Raw genomic sequence first — 24,697 nt, 5'->3', positions numbered from 1 at the left:
TTTTATTATTAAACCTAAACAAGTAACAGTAATGCCTTAACATCAAACAGCTAATCTCTGAATGTCTCAAATTGCATGATAAATTTTGACAGTTTCTTCTTTAAATAATGGGTTATGTAAGAGCTCTAAATTGCAGTTGTGTATGACTTTCTGATACCAGGAATCAAACTCTTGACCCTATGCTTGCCAGGCAGGTGCTTAATGCACTGAGCTATATGCCCAGCTGTTTATGACTTTGAAATGTCTTTTAACCTATATCTTCTAATTCCCCAGTCCCTTTTACACAAATATGTTGGAGTTTCCCACAATCTAGATTTTACTGATTGTATCCTTTGTACACATACACACACACACACACACACACATTTTGTGGTATTGGGGATTGAGCTCAGGACTTCATACATGGGAGGCAACCACTGAGCTACATCTGCATCCCTTTTTTAAGCTTTATTTTGAGACAGGGTCTCCTTCAGTTGCCCAAAGTGTTCTTGAACTTATGACCTTCCTGCCTCAATCTCCTGAGGAGCTGGGATTACAAATGTAAGATAACACAGTCAGTTTATTTACAATTTTTTATAATGGAAAAATTGAAACTTTGTCATGTTTTTCTAACAGGAGTAAAAGCTTCTGAAAGGAAGGCATCCATCCTTTTTAAAAAAATCAATCTGCTGGAGCCCTTATCATATACAAAGGTTGTATAGTGCTTCCTTAATGAACGATTGATTGGCAGATGAAGTGAATTTTTTCACCTGGCATCTCGAATGTTCATGTCAGTTGATTATTTCCACCTAATTTGAAGTTTTATTGTATGTATATATTTAATGAATTTGAAGCTATTAAGCTTTGAATTTTTTTAGGTCAGCTTTTAAAGTTTACTTCTCAAAATTAAGCTTTCTTATACGAAGTGTCTTTATTTTTTATGAAACGTTTCATTAGTTCTTTGGGGGAAGAATTCAGTTAAAATAGCTATTTTTTGTTTTCTAAACATGTAACACTTTCACCTTTTTCTTGATAAGGGAAATCATTGGTGATATTTGTGTAGTCTGAAGGTGACTGATGACCTCAGTGTGCTGTAGAGGCACAAATCTCGGATTGATTGTGATTTCAGAATGCCTTGAAGCCTGACAATCTTTTTAGGATGTACTTTGAAAGTTTATGTTAAGCTGTAGCCATAGAAAAGGCCATGATGGGTTAATCTTCCCGATGAGTGTTGATGGAAAGATGCTTTGTCTCTGCTGTGTGGCCCGTTTTCCTGCCGCCTCCTGTCCACAGTGCCACGTCTATGGAAGACTGCTGCCAGTCACTGCCATTCCTCATCGCACAGCCTCTTAAGCTCTGACCCTTTGATAACAAATGACTTCTAACTTGGATTAACTTCGCTGCTTTCTTCTGTAGGGGTGGAAAGGTATCACTCATTTGCTTTTACCCACCAGAAGGGCCAAGGTGAACATCCCTATAACAAAAGACAGATTAACAAGAAAAGGATAACAGATCTGTGTAATCAGAATTTCACATGACCTGGGAGCCTTCAGAATGGAGATGCACAGCCCCAGGGAAAACTCTTTATGGCTGGGTTTGGTTAAGAGTTGATAGGGATGTAGACCTGTGATTGGACAGAAAGGCTTGGTCTCAGGTGGAAAGGCTCCTCTGCAGGGCACTGGTCAGTCTCTGCTTGTCATTCTTCCCTCTGGGCATGAGCGCAGGACCTGTCAGAGAATCTGTTTATGGCCAGCCTTTGCATAAAAGGAGGAGGGAGCATTGGGTAATATTTCTACTTTATGGCTGGCTTGGGGGAACTGAGGTTCCAGTTTCTATAACGTGCCCTAGAGAAAAGGAATTCTGTGTGGCCTTGTCTTGGGAGAAGGGCAGAAGATTAGAGAGAAACTTGGCTTCTGAGGCTCTGCCAGTGTCTTGCATCTCAGAGTACTCAGCATGGCAAGTGCACAGGTTGGGACTAACATTTTGTGAGACCTAGACCTCCATTCTGATGCGGGAGAGGCCAAAACACTGCAGTCCAGGAGAGTGGAACTAGAATAGTGAAGCTATCAAAGCTCTGTTTCAAGCACTCACTAGCTTTATACTCCAAGCTCCCTGAGTGACTCAGTGTGCATAATTCAGCTCAGGGCTCTTCTGCTGGAGTAAGAGAGTTGCTTTGAGTGTGATTATGCTGATAGCCTCTTATGTTAGACTCTCCTTTCCCCTCTAGTGGAGGAGTACCAGGGTTGACAGGAATGCTTGGAGGCAGATTGGTACTATTCTCAAAACTCTTGCACCTTGGAGAGGTGCACAGATTTTGATAAATACCGTGAATGTTGGATATTTCAGGAAATGGAGCAGCATAAGCAAAAGTCAGTAGTAGTGATAGATTCAGAATCCTTCCTATTCATCCTTTGGGGATGAGGCTTCCTTCTTGCAGAAAGAGTGCTGTGACTTTTTCAGTTCAAGTGTGAAGAGTGATGGATTCCTCTGTCACGTTTTACTACCTGTTAGCAGATCTCACCAGACTCACTGTTTTTAATGTGCTTATAATAAGTGTATAAATGTTCTGTGGTTGGGAGTTCTGTCTGTTGTATTCATACATACTATTATTTCTTAATATTTTAAACACTTAGCATAGTACCCAGCATCTAGCAGAAACTGAATAAATATTTATGTTTGACGAGTCATATTTTAAGTCATTCAATTTGTGAGAAGCTGTTTGGTCCTCTTTAGTCAGCGACAATGAAAAGCATTAGACCTGGCAGGTAAAGAGTCCTATTCAAAGGGCTTGGGGACCAGAGAGTTGGTTACAAACGGATGGCTTTAACCTTTGCACTTAAGTTGCTCTGTTCATCACTCTTAGTATTTTTCATCACAATTAGTTCTGCAGTTCGTTAACACTAACTGGGTGTCTGACAACTCCATTCTGACGTTACGTAGAACAGTGATGGTGAACCTTTTAGAACAAGTGCCCAAACTGCAGTACAAAACTCATTTATCGCAAAGTGCCAACACTGCAGTCAAACCTGAATACTAAGCTTTTAGTTTAGAAAAAGCAACTGTTATCTGATGCTCGGCTGCTGGGGCTGCTTGGCGCACATGCTGACAGAGAGGGCTTTGTGTGTCTGCTGCGGCATGTGTGCCACAGGTTCGCCACCGCTGCTCCAGAGTTAGTGTTAGATCCCTCCGGTTAATGGGTGCAGTCCCACAAGATTGCCGCCCTCCATGCCAGTTATAAGTCCCAGGCCACTGGTGTTTCTGACCAGCTAGCTATAAAACCCCATGGCTCCCTCTTCAGATTTGGTAATTTTGCTCTACTGGCTCAGAAAACTCAAGAAAACAGGTATCTTTACCTATATGGTTTAGGGTGGTGGATACAGCTGAGCAATAGCCAGAGGGAGGAGATGCATAGCATACGGTATGGGAAGTGGGGCACGGAGCTTCCTGCCCCCTTGGGCTCTTCTACCCTCCCAGCATCCTGAAGTACTTACCAACTTAGAAGGTCTCCATATCTCCAGCCCCAGAGTGGAGGAGGGCTGTAGGTTCTGAACCTCTAATCATTTGGTTTTTCTGGTGACCAACTCCTCCATTGAAGCCTTTTAGGGGGCCAGTCTTAAGTCTCCTCAGTAGCATAAACTCAAATGAATTTATTACGAACAATTATGATCATTCCTATCCCTCAGGAAGTTTCAAAGGTTTTAGAACTCTGTGCCAGGAATTAGGGACAAAGACTAATATACACAGACACACACACACACACACACACACACACACACACACAGTCTGCCAGAAAATGTATGCATCAAGAACCAGAAAGCTTGTATGAAGGGGCTGGGGATTTAGCTCAGCGGCATAGTGCCTGCCCGGCAAGCGCAAGGTCGTGAGTTCGATTCCCAGTACCGGAAAAAAAAACCAAAGAAAGCTTGCATGAATGTTTGAATACTACATTTATTGAGCCATCATGAGATTAATACAAGTTACCTTTGGCCTCTGCAATGACAAGAGGTGCTCAAAGTGGTAGTCGTGAGCTACCAGACATTTATTAGCATGACGAATTGCTGAAGTGGGTATTCATGTTTCGGCACTCTCTGTCCCTCTCCCTGTCTCTCTCACTCTCTCTCTCTGTCTCCCTCAGCTACTTAATACTTTTTTAAAAACATGAGCCAACATTTAAATCAAGGTGTTTCTGCAAAAACATAGGGATTTGTCAGTGTCTTGAATACCCAGAATGGCAGACCATTAAAGGCCAGTGCTGCTTCACACTACAGTCTGCTTGTAGTCGGGGCACTCAGGTTAGTATAGTCCCCAGCCCCCATGTTGCCACTGGCTAAGGGCTTAGACCTGATCTGCATCACCCTGGAGGTATGGGAACTTGCTCTTTTGCTAAAGACAACAGGGGTTGATTGAAATTTTAGGTGCAAAGTTTCAGTTCAGTTTGAGAATGTCCCACCTAAGGGAACTCAAAATACAGGCTTTTGCTTGTATCTTGGAATTTCCTCCCAGTACAGTTGTGTGAAATATATTCAGGGATGTGGTTGAAATGACCTAGACTCAGAAATTGCAGGCTGGGAAATAAGTATATAATTATTCATGCAATTAGGATAAGTACTTACGTTATGTTTATAACGCTTACCATTATTTGAGCCATGTGAAGTTGACATTTTATATGTTAAAATTTTAAATATTGGCAATTTCATGCTTCCTCAATATTTTTAGACAGTTGAGTTAGGTAGTATTGACAATTGATATGTTGTAGGGCATTTTTCCCCTGCAGCGTTGACCCTCATTTCTCTTGTATCCCAATCTTGTCATTCACCCCCTAGTTTGCCTTCATAAATAGGCTGATAAATGGGGACAGTTGTAATTAAATGGTGGATCTGTGAGTGGGGAAATCTACAGTGCGAGCTTTGTCCCTTCCCCGTGTAAGTGCTTTTAGTTACATTTAGTTCTGAGCAGCACATTCCCAAGGGGGAAGAATGTCTGCAAGCTTAGCTGATAGTGTTTCGTGGGAGCACCCTTTTTGGAAATTAAAATACGATCATTGTCAAAAATTTTAAAACTTAAAAAAATCACAGTTACAAAGTTCTTGTTGAAAAATGACCATGGCTTAGTTAATGCTGTTCAAATACTTTGTGACAGTCTAGATAGTGTCCAAAAGGATAAGTACACACTCTTTTTTTTTTCCAAGGTAATTTATAACCAAGAGTGCCCTTTTGGTGACCATGAAGGAAGTTACAGTCTCGAAACTTCAGGTCTAATTTGTTCTTTGGGGGGAAATTTATTCAAGTGTTAGATCATTTTATTGCTTTTTAATACCCTCTTCATAAGGTAAAAGAAAAGGAGGGAAACTGAAATTTAAGTAAATCACTGAAGCTAATGATTATTAATGGTGTTTGTAAAAAAATAAGCCAAGGAAATGATCAGTAAAATGCCATGTTTTGAATGGCAGCCACTGCCATTCCACAAGCACATGAGGTAATCGAGAGTAGACTGACTATGGCAAAGTTGCCTTATTTTTTAGGCTTACAGTTCTAATGTTTTATTCTTGAAGTATCACATTAATTTAATGCCTTCCTTGAACAGCTGTATGTTACAAGCTTTTGAACAAGATAATGTTAACAATTCTACTTTACTACCTTAGGAAAATTCCAGGCAAACCTGGACAACTGCTACCTTACTGTCATTTTGAAAATTACTAGGATGAAATTAATTCTGACAGTTGGAGAACTATCTTCATAATCTTGGCAATTCTCCATCCTTGAAGTTTAAAAAATTCTGGCTTGAAAATACTTTTGGCAGCTATTTTTTTCTTGATATTTTCTTTGCTTTGGACATTTAAAGGTAAATTTATTTTGTGGTCATTTAAAAAATCTTAATTTACTGCTTCAAACACCAACCAGCAAGTGGGCATGCTATTAATAATGGAAATGCTGGGAATAAGTGGTTAATTTGAAAAAAATCTTTAATGTGGGAGCCTTACAAAAAGTACACAGGAATAGTCAATGCTTTAAAAAAAAATAACAAATGAATGTATAATAGTCTTTATTATTTGTGTTTTCCTGCACTGTTTTGTGGTATTTTTCTTGTCAAGTAAATAGTTCTGGTGAGTGCATGAATATTTTTTCCTTTTTATCTAGCCCACTGAATTGAATTTTGTAATATAATAGAACTTTAAGAAAAGTCACGATTCTTTTGATTTGCAATTAAATTTTCATTTTTTTTTTAAAATAAAGTCAAAATAGTATGACCAGGAGTCTAATTACAGACTTCTAACAGCTTGTGCTGTGCGCTAGTCTTTATCCTGAATTCACGTTAGGTATCGGTCTACTTTTCTCAACAAGGGGGCACTTAAGTTAATTGCTTCATTAGAAGCGTGGGTTCAGCCCTTCTGATCCGTAAGTACAGCTCCTTGGCAGAGCTGCAGAAGTTTGAACACCTGCAGCCCAAGGAGCTTGAAAAGAAGCCACCAGTGACTCTAAAGGAAAAGAAAAGAGCTCAAGTTCAAAATGGTGTTACCAATGATACAGTGTTGTCACTGAGCTGACCTAAGAGTTGGCTTCTGCATTGCTCCTTATCGGCGTCCAAAAGGGCACACAAAATTCTTTGTAAACTAATTTAAAAAGTGTCTTGTTTATTCAGAAGCAACTGTGAATGGTATTTGTTCAGACCATAGATCACATCAACTGCATACCAGCCAACAACTTATTTCTCTTCTAAGAGAGAAGCCAACTATCAAAGACACAAAGTACTAAAGATAAGCTGCTCAATTCTCAACTGTTCTGAGGTCTCAATAAAGCCACTGATGTACAAACCGGGGCGGGACCCAACTGTTTCCACCTGTGTGCTTTCCTTAGATCCTCAGCTCTGATCCGGAGAGGTGCTGATACCAGCGTGACCTCAGTCCCCTTAGCAAACAAAACACAGGCTTTCTCGGGGTCCTGCTCAGTCAGCCTCTCCGGTGGAAGGTTCCGCCCCTCTCCTCAAGTAGACTCAGGCAAAACATGAAGGCTGTTTTCATTTACAGGCTGGGGAGAGCAAAGAGGGAGCGGGTCTGCTCTCCTGAATGTTCCAGCACATTCTTCCTTCTGTTTCTTGGCTGCTTCTTAGACATTTTTACTTTGTTACTGAATGAGAGGGTGACCCCAGTAAGACTAAGGCTGAAGCCCTTTAAAAACTGGCTCTAATAGCACGTTTTAAAAAATTAAGACTTTGTCAAAGGAAACATTTCTAGAGGCAACGAAGGCAAAAATACAGGCTGTTGAGTTGTCACCTGTGAACTGTTAATGTGAAGATGTGGCTCACATGTGGTAGCCCGACTTCAAATCCAGGTGCACTAAAATTAGTAATCTCCTGAAAGCAAAAATCATTTAATCCTGTCATGGGTTCCTAGAATTAATCAGAAAATTGGAAAATATTTGAAATGTGAATAATTCAAGGATGTTTTAAAAACACCAGTTACTTTTTAACATTATAGAGATGAAGGCCCTTTCTATGACTGTAAAAGTAGAGTGAGTGAGTGAGTGAGTGACAGGCATCTGGAATACTGAATTTAAATGAATTTCTCTATAATTAGAAATTTGTCACTTCTTTCAAATAAGGTTAAAAAAATAGAAAAGCTATGAAACCCACTGCTGTTGTAGAGCAATTGCAGATGCTATGTTTTGGTTCACAAAGTTAACACGAGCAGTAGCCATGGTTCTAAGGCATGTTTGAGAAGAAATAATCGAAGTGTGTGTGCATCTGTGTGTGCCTTCTGTATTTGCATATGAACACCATCGAGGGAAGTTTCGTAAGTGTAACATCAAACCCCGCCCATAAATTATGGGTTTTGAGCCCATCAGAATTATGTGAGCCTCTAACTAAACGTGATTTTCAATGACTGGCATTAAAAAGCAGTAACACACACTTTCCAGTAATTTTCAGATTTAGAGATTACAGAGTATGCGAGTACTTTACTGCCTGTTGAGTGTACTAATTGACCTAAACATGTTCACAAACGAGTAAAGCATTTCAGAGTTAAGCATATCTAGGAAAGAGGACCTCACTATAGGGGAAGGTTTGACAAAATTAAATACTTAAAAATATGTTTTTGTATTCAATGATTATGATCTCAAACGTACAAAATTAAATATTTTAAATTTTTACATGCTTCATTGAGGGGGCTATAAGTACTGTTTTATAATGTTGTCTTTTAGTAAGAGAAGAATAAATTGTTTTCCAAGTAAACTTTAGATAAAAATTAGAAGTATTGTTAATTTGCCAATTTGGAGGGGACTTATACTCTTAATTTTAGGCCTTTTTTCTTACATTCTGGGATTTTTCTTTGGATTTCTGTGTCCTTTAATATAAGAGGGTATAGCTCTAGTTCTCTATAATTAACCATTTTTTTCTGTACCCAGAAGGTAGAAATTTATAGTAATTTAGCCTTTGCTAACAACACTAAAAAGTGGTTGTTTTAATTTTTATATTCAGTGTAAATTGAAAAAAGTAAGATGCTTTACTTATGAGACTATTATAGCTCTCTGAAGTAGTGGGCATATTAAAACTCATGATTTATAAATTTGCCATTGGTAGCATTTTTTACTCAGTTATCAATGAAATGCCAATTTCCTTTTATGTTTTTATACATAAAATATATATGTACATCTATGTTCATTTGAAGCAATTTCATACTCTCTTCTTGCAAGTAAGAAATACAGGATTTTCTTAATTTTTTTTTTTTTTTTTTTTTAGGATCATCTAGAAGAGATTAATAGTTTGCAATTAAAGAATAATTTTGTCTGCCCGAACGTGGTGGCACACACATTTAATCCCAGCACTCGGGAGGCTGAGGCAGGAAGATTGCTGTGATTTGGAGGTCACCCTGGGCTACAAAGTGAGTTCAAAGCCAGCTTGAGCTGCTTAGTGAAATCCTGTCTCAAAAGAGTGAAAAAAAAAAGCAGAATAATTTTGTCTAGTAGATTTACATATTTGAAGTGTATGCTTTGTTCCTGGTATGAACTTTTTATAATGCTCATTCTCTACATATTTGTAACTTTTATTTTTTTTAGTTTTACTTTTTACCTTCTATACTTTAAGAGTCTTTTAGTGAAGTGCACATAATTCTAGGATATTCTAGTGGTAGAAAAGATATAGTTACTCGCTTTGACCTAAATAAAATATGTGATACCAGGGTCTGGTGAATTTGAAGTAAATCCAGCCAAGGTTCTAGAGTGATTTGCCAGAAGAGTAGCTTTTGAAATCATAGAAAAAGAAGGTCTACTCATTAGAAATGCAAGTAGAGTCCCTACACCTCAGTTTTAATTTGCCCCCCATTGTGGTTGGGTATCCGCCCCCGCCCCACCTCACTGCATTGAAGGCTTGGTGAATGAGGGACTTTGGGAAGTGACTGGATCATGAGGACTCGTGTTCATCAGGTCAGTTAACCCGCTGATGAGTTCCGGATTCCCTAGCATTATCGGGAGTTTAAGGGAGTGGGAAATGGGGCCTAGGAAGGAGTGGATCATGGGACTGTTCTCTTCTCTCCAGCCCCTTGCTCTCCTGTTCTCGCGGTCTGCTTCCGGGCTGCCATGGGTAGAGAAACCTTGCCCTGCAGTTCCTGCCCAGCGTGATGTTTCTGCTGCCCTGTAGGCCTAAAAGCAATGCAGCCAGCTTACCACGTGCTGAAGTCCCTGGAAACGGGGGCAAGAATAAATCCTTCCACATTTAAGTAGTTTAGGTTGGGTATTTTGTGCCAGCAACAGAAAACTAGTACCTCCACATGCCCTTTTTTTTAAAGTAATAATCCTAGACTGATAGAATAGTTTTTCTAAGGTCTCCTTGGATTCCCTTGTGACTCGTAGGAGACTGGAGGTGTACACCCAAGTAGTACTGATGGTTGATGTCTGTGATAGCTTGATTCTATTGGCAGACCTCGGAGGTCCGTGCTTGACTTTATCTTGTTCAACATTTTACATAAATGATTTGAACCTTAGAAAAGAGATATATCAAATTTTCAATGACAGAATCAGGGAGAGATTGTAAATGAATTGGATCAGAAGAATATAATCCCTACTCAACATAACTTGACAAACCAAATAAAATATGAAATTATACCCCTGCTAAAAATCAAACAACAGTAACAAAATTACAAGCCTCAGATGGAGTAAATATGACTTAGCAATAATATATGTGGAGAAACTTAGGTTTAGTTGTGATTAAACTGAAATAGAATTCTGTAGAGTGATATATTTACCAAATATAAAGCAAAACACCCATATACTTCTTAACCCTTCTCACCACCAATCAAAACAGTAATTAAAAAAAAATTTGATGTTTCCCTGCAATGATAGTCCATGGCGAACGTGTGTCTTTTCTGCATCGCATGACTGGAGTGTCAGGTTGGGTTTGTGGACGCTGCTTGGAGTGGAACGGATGGACTGGAACAAATCCTGAGGGGAGTAACCAGTGCAGGGTGGTTGTTAGAAATCGCTGTAGAAGAAATGTTTTAATAACCTGCAGACCTGCAAAGGCCTCCGATGTGTAAGAGAGTTTAGGCTTTATCGGATCCCAAGTGATACTATTAGTAATAATGGGTGATGGATTTAAGATAATTTTAAGTATGTTCAAGGAGAAGTATTAGTGGAAAACCTACTTTTGAATCCCTTTTGAAATTGCAGGTAGCGATATTAAGGGGTCAGTTAACCATGAAGTATATAGGAGGTCAAAGCTGGAAATTTCTTTCTTGTTGCTTGCTCCAGAAACAAGACTGGATTATTTTCTTTCCTTCATGTCTCATTATTGTAGAACATGAACCTGTTCTTTGATGGGGGGCCCAAAACAAAAGTGTTGGCTTTCTTTCAGAGTAATCTTAGTAGCATCTCACGAGCTAATACTTATCATAGGCAGATGCTCTCTTCATCCCTCTGCCGTGGTCTAGCTTTGTTTCTTCAACTACTAACTTTAATTAATTATCTTACAGTGCTGGGGATCAAACCCAGGACCCCAGGCATGGTAGGAAAATGGTCTACCTTTGAGCTCCACCCATATTTCCTTGGAAACTTTTAGAAACTAGTTTCTTGGAGTCCTGATTTTTCTTAACTTCAGCCCTGCTAGACCTCGCATTCCTAAATAACAGATGAAGTTGAAGTCCTTGCACTACACTTTACCTTCAACTTCTGTTTCACTCATATAATGGTATACTAAAGTTGCCCTATTCAGAGTGTTCTGGTGAAGATTAAATAAAGAGTCAGTATATGTTAGGGTACATCACTGGATTATTATTCAGGTGCTAAAAATGTTAGGTATAAAACTCTACTCATGTGTAAAAGAAAGGCTTTTCCATATAATATGTCTAATATGGGATGTGAACTAATATTTGTGAGAAAACCTATGTATATGGAAGGAAAATGGAGAAATGAGCATGGTTTGTTTTGGGAATGTGAAATTAGTGGTATTAAATGTAGAGATTAAATGCATGAGCACTCTACCATCGAGTTACCTTCGCAACTCTTTTTTAAAAAATTGAAACGGGCCAGGTGTGGTGGCACATGCCTGTAGTGGCAGCACTGGGGAGGCTGAGGCAGGAGGATCATTGCAAGTTCAAGACCAGCCTGGGCTACAAAGTGAGCTCAAGGCCAGCCTGAACTGCATAGCAAGACCCTGTCTCAAAAAGACCAAAAAACAAAAAACAAACAAACAAAAAAAATTGAAATAGGGTCTTGCTAAGTTGCCCAGGTGGGCCTTGAACTTGGGGTTTTCCTGCCTCAACCTCCCAAATATCTGGGATTACAGGTATGCACCACTGCTGCCACCTTAAATGTAGATTTCTATAAATATTAATAAAGTTCTTGTAGAGTTACAAAGTATTTAAGAGGTGGCTGATGATGCTAAAGGTGATGATGATATGATGATAATGATGGTGATTGTCTCAGATCTGATTCCCTTTTGGTCCTGTGTTATATATTCCTAATTCTTCTGTTGTATGTACTAGGAGTAGAAAATGTAATATATTTTATAGCAAAATATAGATAGCATGTTTTGTTGTTTTTGTTTGCATTTTTGGAAAGGAAATTATTTGTTTTTTAAGGAAGTCTGAAGAATGTTGCTTTTATATAAATGATTTCACATTTTAGTATGCAATTTTGACATTTCCAGACTATATTCTATTAATTTTACTGTCCTAAGATTGGGCCAGATTTCTCCAGGAGAAAACATAAATAACTAGCAGTGAGCATTTGGTTGGAATAGCTACTAACACACCTCTCAGTGGGGCTTCATAGGATCATGTGTTAGGCCTAGGCCGGGTAACCAGAACAGGCTTTTAATCATCTCTTAATGGTTTAAACAAAGGAAATTTTTTCTTTTCTATTCCAGGGTTGTAATTTTTCTATTAGGGTCAGAGATGCAATATTGAAATGTGAACTGAGTTTACCTCAGTCATAGAACAGTGACCTAACAAGCACAAGATCTGGGTTTCATCCCTAGCACCCAGAAAAAAAAAATCAAAGAAGAAATTACCTATTGCCATGTGCAGAGTTTTTTATTTCTTTAAACTAGGGATTTGTTTGTTTAGAACTTTCTTTTAGTTTTTATAAAATGTAGGTGTAGTCATATCTATAGGTGAATAGATTGTTTAGTAGATCTTAAGTCAGAGTAATGGTATGACATTTGGATCAATGAGAAATTTACTTTCGAATACCTAGAATTAAATGTTGCCAAAGAAGTGTAAGACTGCTGCTCTTGAAAGGAAAACAATGTCCAGAGAAAGAAGACCTAAATAAGAAGGAGACATGCCATCTTTACTGGTTTGAGGGTTCAATATTGTAAAGATGTCAGATCTTCACAAATTATTCTTTTAAATCACGAGTAGGTGCTTTTTCATAAATTGACAATATGACTTCAAAATTCATACAGAGCCAAGCATGGTGGTGTCCACTTGGAATCCCAGCACTTGGGAGGCTGAGGCATGAAGATCACCATGAGTCTGAGGCTACCCTGGGCTATATAGTGAATTTAAGACCAGCCTCAATTATAGAGTGAGACGTTTTCTCTCTCTCTCTTTCTCTCTCTGTCTCTCTGTCTCTCTCTCTCTCTCATACTCGCAGGCACACACAGACACACACACACACACACACACACACACACACACACACATAATTCATATGGAAATACAAAGGGCTAAGATTAACCAAAATGATGTTGAAGGGGAACAGAGGTGGCAGGTTTTACATTACCAATTATCAAGACTTGTTAAAAAATTAATTCTGATAGTGTGAAAGTCATGTATGCTTAGCCAGACTAACCAAAGAGATTGGGCAAAGACTCTTAACATGACACACACACAGTTCCAGGCGGATTAGAGAGCGAAATGTGAGGGGTGTAGTCATAAAGCCTTTGGATAACACAGGGGAGCGTTTCCAAAACTGTCACACAGATTCAGTGTACTCCCAATCAAAACACCATTAGCATACCTCACATATGTACAGAAAACATTCCTAAAATTCATCTGGAATAGAAGAGACCTAGAATAGCAAAGGCAATCCTGGGCAATACAGGGAAGGCAGAAGACATCACAATCCTGACTTGAAGTATACTGCAGAGCTACTGTGATAAAATCAGCATGGTACTGGCAAACAAACAAAAAAACAAACCTAAGGATCAGTGGAACAGATCAGAAGATACAGACATAACTACAAGCACACTCATCCACCTTATCTTTGACAAAGGGGCCAAACATGTTCACTGGTCGAAAGATGGTTTTCTTTAATAAGCAGTGCTGAAAAAACTGGCTTTCTGCATGCTGAAGACTAAAACTAGACCCATGTCTATCACCATGCACTAAACTAAAGTCAAAATGGGTAAAAGAGCTAAATATTAAAACAGAAACACTAAATCTAATAGAGAGAAAGTAGATAGAAAGCTTGAAGAGATAGGGGTAGGCAGAGAGTTCATGAACAAAAATCAAACTGCACGAGAAATACTTCAAAGAATCAGCAACTGAGATCTCATCTTACTGAAAAGTTTTTGCACATCAAAGGAAATCACCAAGACAGCACAAAGAATACCCATGAATTGGGAAAAAATTTTAGCCAACTGTCCCTCAAACAAAGGATTTCCATTGAAAACATATAAAGAATTTAAAAATTTCAATCCCCCCAAATTCACAGACCCAATCCAAAAATGGGCATCTGAGATGAATACACACTTCACAGATAAAGAAATACAAATGACAAATAAATACGTGAAAAAATGTTTAACATCTTTGGTCATTTGAGAAATACAAATTAAAACAACACTGAGATTCCATTTCACCCCAGAAAGAATGGCTATCATGAAGAAATCAACCAATAACAAATGCTGGAAGGGCTATGGGGAAAAAGGAACCTTTCTCCACTGTTGGTTGGAGTGTAGACTCGTACAACCACTGTGGAAATCAGTGTGGAGATTCCTCAAAGAATTAGGATTAGAGGTCCCATTCGACCCAGCAATTCCCCTTCTGGGTATTTTCCCAGAAGAAGTGAAAACATTATACCACTGCAACATATGTGCACCCATGTTTATAGCAGCACAATTTTTCATAGCTAAATAATGGAAACAACCCAAATACTCATCAACTGAGGAACGGATGAAAAAGTTGTGGTGTTTTTATACAGCGCAGTATTACTCAGCTTAACAGGAAGATAAACTCAGAGCTTTAATAGGTAAATGGATGCAACTGGAGAGCATACTCATAAGTGAAATAAATCAGACCCACATGTATAAACATTGTAATGTCTCCCTAGTGTAAGCGACTGTAAGAGTAAATAAAATCCTAAAAGTACAATAGATATTGTCCAAGGGAAAAAAACTGCTCAAAGAGAAAGAACAACTGGCATGAGGGAAAGAAGAGAAAGACAAAAGGGGAAAATATATCTATATATCTATATATCTGTATATATCTATACACACACACAAAAGATAACTAAGATAATTGTACTACTAGTTTTTGTTGGTTTATTGAAAGGAGCATTTAATGCTTATTTTTTTTATTAATTTTTTTGACCAATTTTGCATGCTTATATCTGGTAATCTGAAGATAACAATATGCAATATAACAACCATTTTTTGTATTGTTTATATGTGTACGTTTCTGCCTGTAGATAACACTGCTTCAGTAAAACAATTTTAAAAATGGCCAAAGTGTGTAATGGTCTCATGCTGTGATAATTTATGTGACCCAGCTCTGTGTGTCACAGGGGCCCTATCTTGGGTGACAGTGTTTGAATCATCCCGCCTCTTAGAGAAGGCAACTCTTGGACTCTCAGGTTTTCCTCTCCTGTGCTTTATTCGTACTTTTATTCTTAATGTTACAGTCTTTCTGCAGATGGAGGCGAATGTCCTCTGTGAAAGGCACCCTGACTGAGTATAGTCCATTCCAGTCCTGAGCTCACTCTTGGGTCCTTCACGCTGGTCCTTGTGACTGTTGCTGTTGATTCTTGGGAAAGAAAAAATAAAATCCATGATGCTATTGTCGAGATGGTAATTTTTATTTAGCCCTGTTACTGGTGCCCGCCCTTTGCCACATCTGGGCCTCTGCTTTTCTCATCTGTAAAAACCGTGATTCAGTGGCGAACAAAAGTGTGATTTACTGAGATCCGCAATTGGCTCTATTATACAGCGTTTTGGCTAAACGTACTTCCTTGGCATCTGTATAGTTGAGAGGGTAGCACAGAAGACATTATCGTGTGGTTCAGTTTCTTGTGAAAAATGTTAATTTCATTCTTCTGTTACAGGTAACCAGAAATGGAGAGGAAGATAAGCAGAATCTGTTTTGCTTCCAAACCCAAAGCAATTCAGTTTTTACAAGTGTCTTGGGAGAGAACGCTAGGATCTGGTTTTGTTATTACACTCACTGATGGTCAGTCAGCGTGGACCGGAACAGGTAATATTTAAGGCCAGATTTCTATGAGTCAAGTTTAAATAATGTGCTATTCTTCAGTCCTCAGCACTGCTTCAAATTGAGGTGTTTCTTCAGTATATGGGGTAAAATTAATATTGTTTTTAATTTTATGACTGTCTAGTTTTGGATACAAATTTACAATTTTTTCCAGTTTGGTATATGCCATTTTTGTGTAGGATTTGTAAAATTTACTGCTGTTTCCACAGTAGCTATTAATAGAAAATAAGGATGTGCTCCAGCTAATGCTGGTTGCCACGTGAGTCTTGGGGCTTGGACTTCATCAGAGTTTTAAAGTGCTCTCTTGATTGGAAACGTAAATGCTACTTGCAACATTTATCTCCTCTCAGGACCGCAGGGGAGTAGTGGGAGGCAGAGGAAGTGGGCTGGCAGGATCAAGAGTTTGTGTTGGGTTGCGGGTGTAGAGTGGTAATGGTGGTTTTCTCTTTGCTTCATCCACTTATAATTTGAATTATTTTCCAAGGAGCAAGTACCAGATTTGTAGTAAACCAAACAGAGCCATAGCCTGAAACTTTGTAATGCAAGATTCAAAGCTATATATGGTATTTTATGAAATAGAGCTTTACTTTTTCTTAAGTCTTTGTTTATAGTCTTTTAGAAATGTTGATGAAACAGAGCATAATGGCACTCCTTGTGATCCCTGTATTTGGGAGGCTGAGGCAGGAGGATCTCTGCAACTTCAGGGCCAGCCTGGGCTACATAGTGAGTTCAAGGTCAGTCTGAATTACATAGAGAGACTCTGTCTCAAAAACAAAGAAAATATATGCTGGTGATCCTCAAATCATATAGGAAACATACCAGGTATTAAGTCACACAGTTCAGAATTATGTTTTTCTCATGTAGTAAAATTTTAAAACTCTTCTAAAAAATTTTATTGAAATATTAAAAATCTATTTCTATAATCATACAACAGTATTTGTAGAGTTATGTTCCAAATGATACTTTAAATAAAATATTTTTCTGTTAATTTACATAACATTTATATTTTTAACTTTCAAAATAGTTCCCTAAAATTTCTTACTATACTCATTATATTGTCTTTAAAACTTAAATACATTATGAAATTCTTTTTTCTTTCTTGAATGTTACGAATTCAGTTATATGACAATCAAACTGAATTTGTATTTGGGGGTTTTTCTTGTTTTCATGTGTCTTTTTATGACAGTCGAAGAAGTGTCGATGTCATTGTAAAATAAAGAAGTTTCAAGGGCAATGTTTGCAGTCCTCATTGTGGTATCCATGTAAAGTGCCAATTCCTGTGCTAGAGAAAGCAGTTGTTGTTGCTTTTGCACTGCAAGGGAGGAGGAGGTGTGTTAACCCAGCCCCTGTGTTCCCAAGAATAGATTCAGTGGACAGTTCGTGTTCAGGGAGCGGAAGGTGCCTATGGCGAATCCAGTACCATTATAATACTATAATGCTTTTTTTTTTGATTGAAAGAATCAAAGGATATCTTAAGTATGGAAAACTGGTTAGGAAAAATAAAAAGAAAATGAACCATTCATTTCAGAACACATTATTAAGTGAGTACTCCAGTTTCATATTTGTAGTTGACATTGATCATAATTTCAGTATATTCTACCGTTTGTTTTCTAGCTAATGGAATTTAGTGTGACCAAAATGAAATCTCAAACTTTTATATTCTCTGGTGGTTTGTTTACGTGTTGACTTCCTGTACTGAATAAGGTCTTCAACAGAGAATTTTATAGTGCCCTATCTGGTCATTTTTTGTTTCAAAGATATTTAATAAAGTTCAAATTTCACATACATGTTATGCTCTGCATTACTGATTTCTATTTTTTTGTTTAGATTTTAGGGATGAAAATAGGTAAGCAAATAATGAACCATTGCTTCTATTTTCAGTGAGGGCACATTGCATGTATGCGGTATGGTACTTCATAGATAAGTCATAACATAATTAAGAGCATTGAAACAATTACATAATTGAAATGTGAAAATAGATTTCCTTCCTATACCTCATCCTGTTTTGTTCTTTTTTTCTTTCATTTTGTTCAACTTTTTGATTACCGCAACCTTCAATTTGGACAATATTTTTCTCTTTTCATTTGAGTGAAATTAAAAGGATGTGGGGTTTCTTTTCATCTCCCACACACTGAACTTTCCCAGTAGCAGTGCTTTATCCAATGACTGTATTGGGTGGCTAATTATCACGCAGCCTATCATCACTTCATTACTAGAGAGGGTCACGCTGCAGGACCGTCACAAAGCAGGACACTGGCTGATGACTGCTGCAAGATTGTAGGAATAGCTGTCAGCAGTGAGAACCCCCATCCCTGGAGTAGTTTTAAGTTTAGTGAAGAGTACCCAAGCTTTGGTTATAGTTTCATTATCAAGTGACTAGATCCACTTCAGCTGTCTGAAACATAGTTTTTGGTGACTTATATGGAAATAATATGAGAGAGCTAAGTGGAAAGAATTTTAATAAATGAAACAATAAAGTGGGTTTGTGGTGTGATAACATCAAAAATGGGGTGATCAGGCCATGTGTCTGCTGAGGATGTGTGTGGTGCTGGTCAGTGATGCAAAGGCACGGGAGGAAAGAATCTTCTTCTCTGCCTCTTCATCTGCCTACAGATGCTGAGAAAGTGACTCTCTTGACTTCTAGCTGTCTGTGAGCAGGCCCTGGAGTTTTGGCCTGCTCACTTTTATACTCTATTATGGTACGGTTCAGCTGCATTTTTGATGAATTTTATTATTTCTGTTGCTTTTATTCCTGGTTGCTGAAGGGTTAGAACTCTGAATGCTTACAGCTGTGGCTTTTCTAGATGTTCGTAGCGCAGCTTTTAGCTGCGACCAAGGTGTTTTGCCAGGATTGAGGTTCTCTGTAGGTGGTTCGTTGTGCACATTCCCTTTTATAGAAAATGGTCAAGTAAGTGTTTGTAACTAGTACCTTTTTATTGTAGTTTCTAAGAGGGAAATAGAAATAGAAAGATGATTTCCTTTCATATTATTTTCTCTCTCAAAAATCAGGTATATCATAATAAGAACAAAATTCCTAGTGGGAAGATATCTAAGATGATCTCTAAGGTTTCATCTAAGATGTCAGTACTTGAATAAGAGCTCAGTGTGTGGCACTGTTTGTATGTTTAATTGTTATATTCTTGGTCCCTAGAATAATGCCTGGCATATAGAATATGCCCATTAAATATCTTTTTTGTACTAAATAAGTTAAATGAATATATTCTGTTTAATATTTTCTGAAATATCTTTTCATTTTAATGAAATTTAGAATAGTTTTAACTTGATGTTGGGGCTGGGGATTTAGCTCAGTGGCACAGTGCCTGCCTGGCAAGCACGAGGTTGTGAGTTCGATTCCCAGTACCAGAAAAAAAAAACAAAAAAAACAAAAAACCTTGATGGTTTATCTATAGATGGTCTTTATTTTCTTTTGCACTTCCTCCTCCAAATTCTCCTAGAGCTCCCCTAAAAATATTTATTTTCTATTTCTCTATGAAATAATTTTCTTTATAGGAAATAATAAGATAGGATTTTGTACCACATTATTTAAGAAGTTACTAAAAATAATAGGATTTTGTACCACATTATTTAAGAAGTTACTAATTCTTAAATAGTAACTTCTTAAATAATGTGGTACAAAATCCTATTCCTCAAGTGGGAAGCATTTGTCTTCTTATTTTTGTTAGTGTAGAAGAGCTACTAAGGGTTTCGAAAGGTCACTAGAGTTGTTAGTGATGATTACCTTAAGTACTTGCATCATAGGGAGAAAAAACGTGAATGTGTTTTAGAAGCTATAACATCATACTGGAATACAAGTCACGTTTATTTTTCCCTGTGTTCGAAGTCTGTGTGAAGTGTGAGGGTTATATTTGACTATCAGGACTTACGAGAAATGATTATGTAAAATATATGGGCATGTGATAGCTCCCTTTTTACCTTGCCTTGGGCTTTCCTGATGCTTTTTTTTGGGGGGGGTTTTTCTCCAGTACCGGGAACCAAACTCACGACCTTGCGCTTGCCAGGCAGGCGCTTTTGCCGCTGAGCTAAATCCCCAGCCCTTTCCTGATGCTTAATAACATACAGAAGAAGGTTATGAAAAGATATGTTTTCTTTTTAGGGATTCTGTAATCAACATTGTATTGTATTCTGTAATATTTTAAATTGATGTGTTTTTCAGAGTTATGGAAGGCAATGATTTATCCAGTGCCTTGTGTCTCTGCCTGACCTCAAAATGGGACACAGGAATTCCAGTTTTACCACTCACCTCTTCTAGATCATGACTCTAGATCATCTCTTGATCTCTCTGAGCCTCAGTTTTCTATTTTGTAAAACAAAAGTAATATCTATCAAATAGATAAGCCTGTGGCGCTCATCATAACCTCTAAGTGTAAAGCATGGAACTGCATAGTTCTCTCATCATTGTGCTAGCCTGAGCTAACACAGGAAGCTACCTGACTACACAAACATTCCAAAGAAGTGCTAGATTAAAAAAGCAGACAAAGGAGCAGACACGTTGCTGCTTGGATAAGAAAGAAGAAAACTCTCCAGTACTCCCTATGGAAAGCCATTGTAGGTGCTGAGAACTAAAGCTTAACTAAATTCATAGACTATCTGAATTAGATATATGTCAAATTAATTTTCTTTTGCAGTGCTAGGGATTAAACCAAGGGCCCCATACAGTTAGGCAAAAGCTTTACCATTGGGCTACATTCCCAGCCCTAGGTACATGTCTCAGTGACTGTGATAGCAGCATCTGCATAGTAGAATGTCAGACAGCAGGACTCTTAGGTACGAGTTTAGCTTTCAGTGTGAAGAAAGGAACCTGGAAGAGTTAGTCTGCTAACAAAATCATCTTAAGAAAACACTCTGCCTGCCTGGGGATACGCATAGAATGAGACTAACCTTTAAGGGTTACGGGTGAGTAAAGTCCCAGAAAAGTCAAAGTCAGAACCCTAAGCATGGTTTATGTACAATGTGTGGTTTAAAATTGAACTCTGCCTCAAGTATAAAGACTCATGTTAAAAAATTAACTTTCAAAACAGATTTAGAACTGGTGAGACTTAGAAGCACTTCAATACAGAGAAAACAAATTTCATTTGAGCCCCCCTCTCCCACCCAGGGTCCTTGCCACCCTGGCTAGAGGAGAGCCAAGCTCAAACATTAGAAAGTGCAGAAGGAAAACAAGCAGGACAGATGTGTCAGCGGAAGACCAGAATTAATATCTTACGAACCAAGTATGAAGAGTGATTTGAGAAAGGTCTTAAATATGTTAAAACATTCAAATACTTCAAAGGAGTGTAGGTCTGTTTTGCATTGCTGTGAGGAATTACTTCATGCCACAATACCACCTCTCATCCTCTACCCCTGAACTGAGGCTTGAACCCAGAACCTCATAGTTGATAGGCAAGTGTTCTGTTCCCGAGCTATACCCTCAGTTAATTTTTTTTTTTTTTTTTTTTTACCTTGAGATAAGATATCTTTAAGTATCCTAGGCTGGACTGAAACTTGCAGTCCTCCTGCTTCAGCCTTCTGAGTAGCTGGGATTACTGAGCCTGCTTGCAAGCTAATTTTGAAGAAAAGAGTTTCATCTAGCTCACAGTTTTTTTTTTTTTTATTTTAAAGACAAAAGAACCAAAACATTAACGGACACACATGTAAAACACAAAAACAACAAAAGCAATACAGAATTTCAGACAAGGTGATAGGAAATTAACAATGGTTGTGGTATTACATATTGTTATCTTCAAATTGGTTACTCAGATAAACAAATATAGGCCTTAAGATTGATCAATTAAACATGAACTGTTCCTTTCAATAGCACAATAAAAATTAGTAGTACAATTATCTTAGCTATCTTGCATATGTGTATTCATATTTTTCCTTACTTCTTTTCCTTTTCTCTTTTCCCTCATCCAAGTCATTCTTTCCTTTTGAGCAATTCTTTCCCTTTCACAATATCTATTGTACCTTTCAGATTTTATTTACTCTTTCAGGTTCTTACACTAGGGAGACAATACGATGTTTATACATGTGGGTCTGATTTCTTTCACTTATGAGTATGGTCTCTAGATGCATCCATTTACCTATAAAAGCATCGAGTTTATCTTTCTTTATAGCTGAGTAATATTCCACTGTATAAAAACGCCACATCTTTTTTATCCATTCCTCAGTTGATGGGAATTTGGAATTTTCCATGATTTAGCTATTACAAATTGCACTGCTGTATACATGGGTGCACATGTATTGCTGTGGTATGATGTTTTCAGTTTTTTTTTTTGGAAAAATACCTGGAAGGGTAGGTAGTAGCTAGGTTGAATGGGATATCTGATCCTAGTTTACTGAGTAATCTTCAGACTGATTCCCACAGTGGTTGCACCAGTCTACACTCCCACCAACAGTGGAGAAGCATTCCTTTTTCCCCACAGCCCCTCTAGCATTTGTTATTGGTTGATTTCTTGATGATAGCCATTCTTCCTGGGCTGAGATGGTATCTTAGTGATGTTTTAATTTGCATTTCTCGAATGACTAATGATATTGAACATTTTTTCATGTATTTATTTTCCATTTGTATTTCTTTATCTGAGAAGTGTGTATTCATTTCAGATGCCCATTTTTGTATTGGGCCTTTGAATTTTGGAGGCCTGACTTTTTTTTAATTCTTTATATGTTCTAGATAGAAGTCCTTTGTCTGAGGGACAGTTAGCTAAAATTTTTTCCAATTTTGTAGGTTTTCTTTTTACACTGTTCATGATTTCTTTAGATGTGCAAAAACTTTTCAATAAGATGAGATCCCATTTGTTGATTCTTTAAAGTATTACCTGTACAGTTTGGTTTTTGTTCATGAACTCTCTGCTTACCCCTATGTCTTCAAGATTTTTACCTGCTTTCTCTTCCAGTAGATTTAGTGTTTCTGTTTTAATATTTAGATCTTTAACCCATTTTGACTTTAGTTTGGTTCATGGTGATAGACATGAATCTAGTTTCAGTGTTTGCCATGTGGAAAGCAAGTTTTCCCAGCACCGTTTATTAAAGAGGCTATCTTTCTTCCAATGAACTTGTTTGGCTCCTTTGTCAAAAATAAGGTGGCTGAGTGTGTTTGTGGCTGTGGCTGCATCTTCCAGTCTGTTCCACTGATCCTCAGCTCTGTTTTTTTGCCAATACTATGCTGATTTTGTCACAGTAGCTTTGTAGTATAATTTCAAGTCAGGGATTATGATGCCTCTTGCCTTGCCTTTGTTGCCCAGCATTGCTTTTGCTATTCTGGGTCTATTCTGCTTCCAGATGAATTGTAGGAAAGTTTTTGGAATGAATTTTAGGCCTATATTTTGATTGCGATTGCATTGAGTATAAGAATTTTGGGAATATGGCCAGTTTTACAATATTGGCTCTTCCTAACCAGGAGCAAGGAATGTCTTTCCATTCTCTAAAATCCTCTTCAATCTCTTTTTTCAGAGTAGTTTAGTTTTCACTGAATAGATCTTTTACTTCTTTTGTTAGATTGATTCCTAGATATTTCAGTTTTTTGGATGCTATTGTGGAAGGTGTTATTTCCTTAATTTCTCTCTCAGTGTGTTTGTTGTTTGTGTATAAGAATGCTATTGTTTTTTGAGTGTTGACTTTGTATCCATCTACACTACTGAATTTGTTTATTAACTCTAGGAGTCTGTTGGTAGAGTTTTTGGAGTACTTCCATGTAGAGTACCATGTCATCTGTGAAAAAATGATAATTTAACTTCTTCCTTTCCTATCATTCCTTTTATTTTTCTCTCTTTGTTTGTCTTTTTGAGAGAGTGTCTCTCTTTGAAGTTCAGATCAGCCTTGAGCTTACTTTGTAGCTCAGGCTGGTCTTGAAATTGCCATGATCCTCCTCCCTCAGCCTCCTGAGTGCTGGGATTACAGGTGTGCACCACTGTTCCCGGCTTTATTTCTCTCTTTTGTCTAATTGCTCTGGCCAATATTTCCAGAACTATGTTGAATAGGAGTGGTGACAGTGGACATCCTTGTCTTGTTCCTGATTTTAAAGTGAAAGTGTTTAGTTTTTTTGTCCATTTAGTATGAGGTTGGCTGTTGGTTTGTCATAGATGGCTTTGATTAGATTGAAGTAAAGACTGTCTATTCCTATTTTCTGTAGGATTTTTATCATGGGTGAGTGTTGGACCTTGTCAAAAGCTTTTCCTGCATCTATTGAGATGATCATGTGGTTTTGTCTTTGCTTCTGTTGATATGGTATATTACATTTATTGATATTGGAACATACCTGTATATCTGGGATGAATCCCACTTGGTCATGGTGTATAGTCTTCTTAATGATTTGGTAAATTCTGTTTGCTAGTATTTAATTGAGTATCTTTGTGTCTGTGTTCATTAGGGAGCATGGCTGGTAGTTCCATTTTTTTTGGTTGGGTCTTTCTCTGGTTTTGGTATCAGTATAATACTTGCCTCCAGAAATGAGTTAGGGAGCATTGCTTCCTTTTCAGTTTCATTGAAGAGTTTGAGAAGAATTGGCATTAAATCATCTCTGAATGTCTTGTAGAATTCAGCTGTGAATCCATCAGGACCTGGGCTTTTCTTTGTTTGTAGGTTTTTAATCACATTTTCAATTTCATTTGTTGATATTGGGTTATGCAGAAGTTTTATATCTTCTTGATTCAACTTTGTTAATTCATAAGTATCTAGGAATCTGCTTGTTTCTTCTTTGTTTTTTATCCTATGGGAGTAAAGATTTTCAAAGTAGGTATTGATGATCTTCTAAATTTCTATAGGATCTATAGTGATTTCACTCTTTTCATTCCTTATTGCATGAAT

At 37.7% G+C, this 24,697-nt stretch overlaps 1 protein-coding gene across 2 annotated transcripts in view; it reads left to right on the top strand.

Moving 5' to 3' along the window:
- The window catches only part of Xrcc4 (X-ray repair complementing defective repair in Chinese hamster cells 4), a 251,736-nt gene that overhangs the window by 9,898 nt on the left and 217,141 nt on the right, over positions 1–24,697 (top strand). The window contains exons 1-2 of one of the 2 annotated variants that reach the window (XM_005382305.2): positions 8,815–8,854; positions 15,732–15,880. In XM_005382305.2, coding sequence (XP_005382362.1) covers positions 15,742–15,880 — 139 coding nt within the window. In that variant the 5' untranslated portion in view covers positions 8,815–8,854; positions 15,732–15,741. Of the gene's footprint in view, positions 1–8,814; positions 8,855–15,731; positions 15,881–24,697 lie in introns of those variants that run through there. The other variant, XM_005382306.2, reaches the window with a different exon arrangement.

This window comes from Chinchilla lanigera, unplaced genomic scaffold, assembly GCF_000276665.1.
Source record: "Chinchilla lanigera isolate Chin_1 unplaced genomic scaffold, ChiLan1.0 scaffold00017, whole genome shotgun sequence".
NCBI lineage: Eukaryota > Metazoa > Chordata > Mammalia > Rodentia > Chinchillidae > Chinchilla > Chinchilla lanigera.
This window is presented reverse-complemented; position numbering and strand designations above follow the sequence as displayed.